The 9,385-nt window shown below is 49.5% G+C and overlaps 2 protein-coding genes across 2 annotated transcripts; one reads left to right on the forward strand and one right to left on the reverse strand.

The window, feature by feature from the left end:
* Positions 1-196: 196 nt before the first annotated feature.
* Positions 197-4,455, forward strand: FMAN_01581 (uncharacterized protein; the record flags this gene model as incomplete). The annotated part of the gene is made up of 4 exons (XM_041820567.1): positions 197-2,039; positions 2,093-2,425; positions 2,478-3,633; positions 3,684-4,455. 4 exons carry the CDS (start codon positions 197-199, stop codon positions 4,453-4,455), a joined length of 4,104 nt encoding a protein of 1,367 aa, XP_041676922.1.
* An 818-nt stretch (positions 4,456-5,273) lies between these two features.
* On the reverse strand, positions 5,274-9,135 carry FMAN_01582 (uncharacterized protein; the record flags this gene model as incomplete). Its single annotated transcript, XM_041820578.1, has 3 exons — positions 5,274-5,384; positions 5,506-5,862; positions 5,929-9,135. The coding sequence occupies 3 exons, from the start codon at positions 9,133-9,135 to the stop codon at positions 5,274-5,276; spliced, it is 3,675 nt and encodes a 1,224-aa protein (XP_041676923.1).
* Between the last annotated feature and the right edge of the window lie 250 nt (positions 9,136-9,385).

The raw sequence follows: 9,385 nt of genomic DNA on the forward strand, positions 1-9,385 counted from the left end.
TGTCTCAAGGTCGAGACCGCTGACGCCCCGGCCATCGCTTCCTTCGCCTACGACCAGTGCATTCACAACTTGCAACTCTGAATATTTACTCTCCCTTGCCATTCTGTTGTTCGGCTCCTCATCATTTGTTTATCCTTTAATACTCAACTCGCACGGAACGGCGTTCAGTCTCCATGACTTATAACGCAGCACCGATATGAGCCCTCCCGAACAACCTCGTGAGAGCAGCCAAACTCGAGCTATTAGGCCCGCAGCAGCTGTGCACGACACCGGCTTTCCCTTGGCTTGCTCCGAATCACATCAAAATCAAATCCAAGCTCCTGTTCCGACCACATTTGACAATGTGCGACCGAGAGCCACTTTCGACTTGGTCAATGATATCAAGGGTCATGATGCCACCCCACGACCATTTGCCGGGGGACGTTTCCTCAGGGATTTGGGAGATGCTTCGCGCTCACCTTCGCAAAGCCCCTTTCGCCTAGCCATGCCTAGTATATCTCCTGGCCAGCTTGCATTCTCTGCAATGCAGTACTTGCCGGTTCCAACCCTCGTTCTTAATAATCTCAAGACCGTCGTCCTGGCCAACGAAGCAATGGGCCGTATGCTAGGACTCATTACGGAAGATTCGGATGAAGAGGATACTCTGCCGACTATCGAAAGCCTTCGCGGCCAGACCTTGTCTCAAGTCGGTGTTGATATCCTCCAGGATGGACAGCCTGTGTGGGCAACGTGGGAGGCTTTCCTCGATTCTCAGGTGGATGAAATGGGCGTGCGAGTTGCAGCAAGGGATCCACGACGATCATCACAGTCTGGCGGCGATGAGACGCCAACCGCAAGCACAATGCCTCTCCCCGAGAGGGCACCAAGCCCACCCGCGCGTAAAACGCAAGACTCCATCGTGGAAGTTGTTATCACCCGCAAAAATGGCAACAAGACAGCGTTTGATGGCCGCTATAACCCTAAAGAATCGGATTGTCAGGTATATGCTAAGATGATTATTACAATATGGGAACTCGAAGATCATCAGACGTTCTTCACACTCACCTTTACCAGCACGGAGTCCCCGTCATCCACTCTTCATAGCACGAAACGACCCATTGCGAGACCGAGTATCCTCGAAGCCGCCGAGCGCAAATCCATTGCTCATTCAAACCCGTCATCGGTTGCGTCAAGTCGAGATTCGAATTCACCATCATTTCATAGCCCAGGAATTGTCACTATGTCATCTAGCCCTTTCCCACCAATGGGCCCCCCTTCTGTCGCAACCCATTCAAGTACGCCTTCTCTTCTGCAAAAAATGCTGTTGATGAAAGACGCACTGCTCAACAATACCCAAATGCCCATTTTAGCAATGTGGAAAGATGGTAGTGTCACCTTTCCCAACACGGCTGCTCGGAAACTCTTTGAGAAAGAAGCCCCGCTCGATACATCTCTTAATGGCTTTGATCTCATGCGGTATTGGCACATTTACACTGAGGACTTCTCGGAGCGCTTTGCGGTTGAAGACATGCCTATTTGCAAGCTGCTCAAGACGGAGAAGCCCTTCAGCGGATTCCGTGTTGGCATGTATGACGAAAACAGAAATAAGCGGATTTACGATGTCCTTGGTGAGGCTATTCGGGACGATTCCACTGGCGAGTTTCTCGCTGGTGTAGTTACTGGACGTGACGTTACTGTCATGACAGAAGAGATCACACAAATAAAAGAGCGGGATGAAGAGCGTTTCAAGCTCATTTGCGACACAATGCCTCAACTGGTATGGACAGCAACGCCCGATGGCATGGTCGACTTCTGGAATACTCGCTTTTACACCTACACAGGGCTTACTCCAGAGAATAGTCTTGGCAAGTCATGGGTGAACGCTTTTCACCCCGATGATCTTCCTGAAGCACACCGGAGATGGCAACACTCATTGAATACGGGCGATAGTTACGTGACGGAATACCGGTGCCAGAGTAAAGATGGCAACTGGCGTTGGTATCTCGGCCGGGCACTGCCTCAGCGTAACAAAGAAACCGGGGAAGTCGAGAAGTGGTTTGGTAAGTTTTGATCGATTAAGTTGAAATCTCGGGACTGACCATCCGTTTCATAGGAACCTGTACCGATGTCCACGAAAGTATCCAAACCAAGATGAGCGCGAAACGCACACGACAACAACTTCTTAGCGTCATTGCCCACTCTCATGTCACCATTTTTACGGTTGATCCCAAACGAAGGGTTACAATGCTCGAAGGCGCATTGATCTGGAACAACACTCACGAGGAGAACCATGATGGAACGAGGTGGTTCATTGGAGAGAATATGTATACTGTCTTCAATCGCTTGACAGCGCAACTGGCAGATGGAGAACGTCCTGAATTCCTTGAACCCATAGAGTCACTGCTTGACGGAAAAGCTACCGAAGACCTCAAGGAACACGGCATTGGTAAGGATAGGCACCAAACTTGATCTCGACAAGCATTGCTAACCTAAAGTAGACGATCGTTGGTACCGAACTCGTTTCCTTCCCATGTTTGGCAAAAGGCCACAAGAAGGAGATACGAAGAACGATACGTATATCGAAGGAGTCATTGGTGTAATCATGGACGTTACCGAACTGAAAGTCCGCGAGGAAGCGCTGGAGAAGCAGTCCAAAGAAAAGCGAAGGGCGATGGCGAACGAAGCAGCTGCCAAGGAGGCCAATAGACTCAAGAGTCAGTTTCTCGCCAATATGTCTCACGAAATCCGAACACCCATCACTGGTGTGTTAGGGATGGCCGAATTACTTAGCGGGATGCAATTGGACGCAGAGCAACAAGAATATGTCGAAAACATTCAGAGCTCGGCAACATCTCTGTTGACCGTTATCAATGACATTCTAGACTTCTCGAAGGTGGAGTCTGGGCGGTTGGATATCGAAGAGGTGCAATTCTCCTTATCTCATATAGTTAAGGAAGTGGGGAGAATGCTTCAGTTTGCTGTTGAACGAAAGAACCTCGATTTTCAGTCAGATATCGGAGATGGCATCGAAAACGATTTGGTGGTCATTGGTGACCCTGGACGTGTGCGGCAGATCCTGACCAATCTTCTTACCAACAGCATTAAATTCACCAATCAAGGATACGTCAGATTTTCAGTTACGGCAGAGAAAGAGACCTCAGAGTCTATCGAGGTTCGATTTTCGGTTGAAGATTCGGGAATTGGTATTCAGGACGATGTTCGCAAGAAGCTTTTCCAGCCTTTTAGCCAAGGTGATGCTTCAACCGCCCGACGGTTTGGTGGTACTGGGCTAGGTTTGACCATCTGCAAGAACTTACTCGACCTCATGCATGGCCGTATCTCGCTCGAATCGAATGTTGGCGTTGGAACTCGAGCAACCTTCTGGATCCCTTTCAATAAACCAAGCGGCCCGGCTGAGGCTGGCCTCGCTAATGCTGGTGCCATCCCTGACCGGCTTCAGTCTGAACTTAGCCTGTCTTGCAACAGTTCAGAATACGACCAGATTGTTGGCACCCCTCCGCCCTTCGACGGAATACAGGCCAACAATGCGGGATCACGTCGGACTCGCTTCGGCATATCATCAACGTCAAGCCCAGACCAAGAACTTCCCGCATCAGAAAGAGCTAAGATCCACGTTTTGGTGGTGGAAGATAAGTAAGTATCAAGATGACTCTGGAAGACACTATCAAGCTAACCAGCCCAAGTCCTATCAACCAGAAGATTGCTACGAAAACCATTGGCAAACTCGGTTTCCAAGTGACGGCTGCTTGGAACGGCAAGGAAGCCCTGGAGTACCTTGCCGGTGTTCAAAAAGGCATCAAACAGAAGCCAGATATCATCCTCATGGATGTACAGATGCCCATCATCGATGGCTATAAGTGCACTCATCTTCTAAGACACCACATGCCTTACAAGCCTTTGGTTCAAGATGTGCCGATTGTGGCCATGACGGCATCGGCTATCCAGGGTGACCGTGAAAAATGCACCAAAGCTGGGATGGATGATTATCTCGCCAAGCCAGTTCGGGGTGTTATCTTGGAGAAGATGCTTTTACGATGGTGCCACTCTCGACGTCGGACATCGGCGACACCAGACCCTACTGCCTCAGACTGTTCAGAGATGAGCGAGCACTGCGATAATGCTGATATTCCGAACATTGGCATCGATGACAATGACATGCCGCAAACATCTGAGGAGATCAATGGCAGCCCCATCACACCTCGGCCGTTGACCACCAACGGATACCAGAACGAGCCGTCACCCTTTGATTCTACCGGGTTGGCAGTGCAGGTCCGACGACCAGAAGGAGAGACTGAATGGTCTAACAGGCTACAAGAGACAAAACTCATCGACGCTGCAGGGGGGTCGTCAAGCTATCGGAGAAACTCATACCACGAACTACAGACCGGAGATTCGTTGACCGAAGAGAACGTCAACAAGTTGAAAAGCGAAAATCAGTCGACGACACGTCGATAAACTAATGAAACTATCGGCCGGGCTCCGGAACCAACAACCGATCGGTTCATCGCGACCGAAACTATTGAAACATGTTATTGCTGGATCGCCGATCTAACCTCGCCCACAGCGGGAAACAATACCCACAATCACACACAGAACCACCTCTCCGATAAGCGCGGATTCATTTTTAAACTCTTCTTTCGGCTACAGCATTGGCAACAAAAGCATGCAGGCATTGGTTGCATTACACACGGTGGAAATGGCGTTGAAACGGGATACCGCTCACATCTAGCGAGCAGAAGAATCAGTGGAGAACACACTCAGGCCACGATGTTCTGAATTTATGTGCTCCTATTGTTGCGTGTTTTGTCTTTTATCATCTATAGACGGACGGGTTCCAGCATTCTGGCAAAAAGAAAAACGGGAGGACCTTTCTGATTGCCTGTACATGCTTTGGCAAAAATACGCATTTATGGATTATGGACTGGGAAGATGAGTAGTTGAAAGGATTAAGTTTTTTGTTATGTACGAAACAGCAGGAACATGGATGAATGATGGGATGGATTGATGATACCTTTTTTGACTCTTTAATATTTACTATTTCAATTATTTGAAGCTGGGCCAAGATACATATTCAGTCCAAGAGGCCCATACAATTACTCCTCGCTTGCTATGTTCAAACTTTTAATAATGCCAAAGAGATTACTGTTCATAACTATCGTCAAAGCCGTAAGATTCATGCACGAAATTGACAGTGCATACGATCGATTGATGCCTGATACGTGATACGATCTTCGGGCATCTCGACATGTCACGCTCTAAGATCGTGGCTTGATCTAGACCTCGGTCTCGATTCCCGGCTGCTTAGACGAGTGGTCAAAGACACCGGAGGCTTTGTCCCCAACTCGATACATCTTATTCTTGATCCACTTGGCCGTTCGCGGGATCTAGGCCCATCTGTTAGTTCCAGTCTTACTTATGGCACGCCCCCTCTAAAAGCGGGAGGGCAGAAATAGAAAACAAATTTGAAAGCCACGTGCGACTCATACAAGGGTATCAGGAGCTTACCTTCCATTGCATTAGACCCCGATGTTGGCGATGCAGGCGTTTGTCTCGACGGCGGTAGTCCCTGAGCTGGTCTATAGGACCCTGTTTATGATCTGCGCTCCCATCTGGGACACTGGAAACCTGGCCGTCTTCGTCTTCTGTATCTGAGGAACTGGAACTGGAGTCCGAGTTGCTGCCTATAGAGCCTGCACGGCGGACACGCTGGCTGCAGCCCTCGTCATCAGAATCATCAGACTCAACAATACCGGCTTCTCTTTCTTGGTGGCCGACTTCAAGATTGTCGCGAGCAGTTTCGATCACCTCCACAACATTTTGAAGATGTTCGTCGCGGCTCGCCCAGCGAGAATGGGCACTTCCCTGGAAGGACGTTAGCAACTGATAAAGCCTGCCATGAATTATTATGGGTGCTAGTAGAATGCTTACCAAACCGGACCAGAATGTGAGCTTGAGTTTGATCGTGCCCAGACGTTCACCACACTCCTCTAAACAGCAAGCTGTAGCACGCTGGAAATCGCCTTTCCAAATGGGTAGTTCCAACTCTGTTTCTTCTTCGTCGGCAATGTCTTTAAGCCAAAGGACAGCAAATGCAGTCGTACCGTCTCCAAAGAATCCCTTCTCCCGGAAAGCGATTGACATGCAACTACTGTATCTCTTAGCAACCGCCAGAGCAAGTGATCTACCTCGTTTCGATTTCCAAGTCACTGTTCCTTGATCGGCATCATCCTCAGTATACATCTTTGCACTACTGATACTGGTCCGGAACTTGAGCTTCGATGAACGAAGTTCCTTGGGACAGTCTACCACGGTGACAGCGGGCTGGACCTCGATTGTGCCATACTGCCATCCTAGGAGATTTCGTGGTGCTTGGAGTTGCACACTTCGGAAGACCATCGAGATACGGACTCGTCCATAGCCAATGCCTCCTGACAGGGGCCAAAACCCCATGACTTGCGAACGTTCACGGAATATTTCTCCGAGAGGCAGGTGGATGATGCCTAGCAATGGGTCATCCTCCTTCAGTCGAGCATCCCGGACCGTGACAAAAACTTCTGCTTCACGCCAGTCGCGGATGAATCTCTCGCAGCCAGCATTATAGAACGGTTTCGAGTTTTGAGGCTTTGTTCTCGTCTTAAATACCTTTCGGTGATTAAGGATGATAGTACAATATGCACTTGGGAGACCATCACCCGAGTCCTCTTCGTCGGTCGCCTCAGCGTCGTTTTCGGCCTTGCGCTTATTGAGTCGCTCCAGCTCAAGACCAGTGATGTTATGCACTTGGATGCTGAATAGACCACTAGGGTAGCCGTCGGGCGGGGGTGCAGAAATGATCATGGCATCCTGCTCAGCCTTGAGCTCCTGAGCTGTCTGTTGCTCAAGCTCGCTGGCGTCTCGCTCCTTCTTGCCTTCCTTGAACATAGTCTCACGAAGCTTACGTTCACTTGACTCTCTGACCTTCTCCTTAAGCTGATCCATAGTACGGATTTCAGGGTCATGAGTCTGCTTCTCAAACTGACACTGTTGGATTCTGGTCTTGGAGAAGTATCCAACGCTCCACTCCAGCTTTCCGGGCATACCATCACCCGATTTCAGGGCTCTGAAGCCATCTTTCCGATGTGACATTTTCCCATTAGACTTATCGTCCCTCATCAGTTCCTTGATGGGAATTTCGATACGTCCGAGGTCGTCGTCCGCCGTCAACCTGTCGGAGTCCCACAGCTGAACGCGAAGTCGCTCGTCGATATTAAGCTCCTGTGGTGTCACGAGAACAAAACAAGTTTCATCCCAAATAGGCTCCATCTCATTCTCCAGTACTCGTGTCGTCCACATCACTTTACCAAATTTGGCCCAGCCGACCGAGACGTACCCGTCTGAGCTTCCTTCTTTGATAAGTGGAATGCCGGAATCACCCATCTTGAAGTCGTAGCCGCGCTTGATGTTGACAACCAGAACACCAACAGCGTTGGTATCCTTCTTGAAATCATCACCGGCAAGCATGTCCTTCAAGTCCAGGGTAAGGCTTTTGGGGGCAACGTATTCAGCCATGGCGGCATCAACGGCGGACTGAACGAAGTTGCTGATGAATGGCACGTCCATGATGTTGATAGCATGTTTACTCAGAGGTACGCAGCTCAGGTTAACCCTTGGCTGTCCAAGGAAGGTGAGCGTGCAAAGAGAGAAGAAAGGAGGATCAGGGGTAAGCTGAAGGCGCATGCGCATGGTACCAATCATACCTTGGAGATCGACCCATACAGGTATCTTGAGGTTTCCAGGTAGGTAAAATGCAAGGTACAGATGCATATCTTTGGTTCTCTCCTTGAGAGACTTGGATGAAGACCGAGTGCGGTAGGCAAATGCAACCTCGAGGTTAATAAAGTCTCCTTCCTCAGCCTCCATTCCGTCCTGGATCGTGGCACTGCTATCACTATTCTCGCCATCCTTCTCCTCAGTGTCATTCTCGCTTTGTTTCTTGGTCATGAGCTGTCCTTCTTCATCGACTGCCCGAGCTGCGGCTCCAGTAGGCAGCCATCTTATCCCAAGAATCCGCAGAGATTCACTTCCCTGGCCGATATCCTCCACACTGACCATTCGAATTAACCTGGGAAGCGAAGCTTGCATGACATCCTCCAGGGTGTCTGCAAGACTGGCAAATAGATCGGGGTTGATGAGAGGCCAAACAGAACCGATCAGAGAGTTGAGCCAGACCGTAGTCTCAGTGTCGTTCTTCTTGGATGCTTTTACCACACCTCGTCGATGAGCATCCCAGACCTCATCTTCAAAGATATTGTTGACTTTTTTGGACATCCATTCTCGAACTGATACCACGAGAAACCATACAGCTCCCATAGTGGCTGCGGTCAAGATCAACCAGAGCGAAGCGCCAACTAATAATGAGGATTTAGTTTTGCCTCCCTGGAGAACAAGCTCTCGGAAGAGCCTTTCGACAGCAAATGCGCCGGCCACGATAGTAGCCACGCCGGCAAGCCCGAATGTGACACCACGTTTGCTGATGGATGACAGCTCAAGGCGCAGAGCATCGAAATCGGGTGGTGGAAACAAATCACCCATAGCATCATGACTTTGTTGAATATCTCGATGCTCATCGCGAAGCTGCTCGTCTGTCTTGTTCTTGTTTTCCGACCCTGTCGCTGTGCGTTGTGTTGTGCCAAAGGGGGGCTCATTAGTGTCTATCTCTTTAAGAGCTTCGTCTGTGAAATCGTGTATAGTGACAGGAAGATGAGTAACGGGGTCCGTAACTTCTCGCTCGGCTCTTTCTCTCTTGCTCTTCTTGATTTCTTTCCTCCGTTGTTTTGGATCTGATGATTGGGGACCAACTTGTGAAGTGTCTGTCATTTGTTCCCCATTGCCTGTCTCTTCATTCCCGTCCTTTTCACTATCATCATTCTTTTCATCCTCGACTGATTCTAGGTGGGGCCCATCATCCTCTCTAGACTTTTGCTGAAACTGATAATCATTTGAGCCCGCAGCCTCTGACGGCTCAGGTTTTCCAACTGCGGCATCTTGACGCGCAGCTCTCTCTTCTCGATATTTGGAGATGGTTGGAATAGGATGCCTGGCGCTATATGGAGCTGTATAGCGACGGTGCTCCTCCGCGTCGTCTCTTCCAGACATGGCGAGTCGCGGGTAAGCTTGGAGCAGTCTTTTTAAGGTAGTGACAGATCGGTGATATACAATTGGCAAGGAACAAGGGATTGTTCAGAGTCTTGGAGATGCGGGAGAAAAAGCTTAGTTGATAAGTTTCACGGAGAAGATGAAAAGACCAAGAGAATTATGGAACAAGGAGAAGAATGACAAGAATTAAGGCAGGCAGGCAAGGTAGTTCGAAGGTTGCTGTCAAGTTGAAGGAAGGTGCGATGGAAGG

The sequence above is a fragment of the Fusarium mangiferae genome (assembly GCF_900044065.1).
Source record: "Fusarium mangiferae strain MRC7560 genome assembly, contig: FMAN_scaffold001, whole genome shotgun sequence".
NCBI lineage: Eukaryota > Fungi > Ascomycota > Sordariomycetes > Hypocreales > Nectriaceae > Fusarium > Fusarium mangiferae.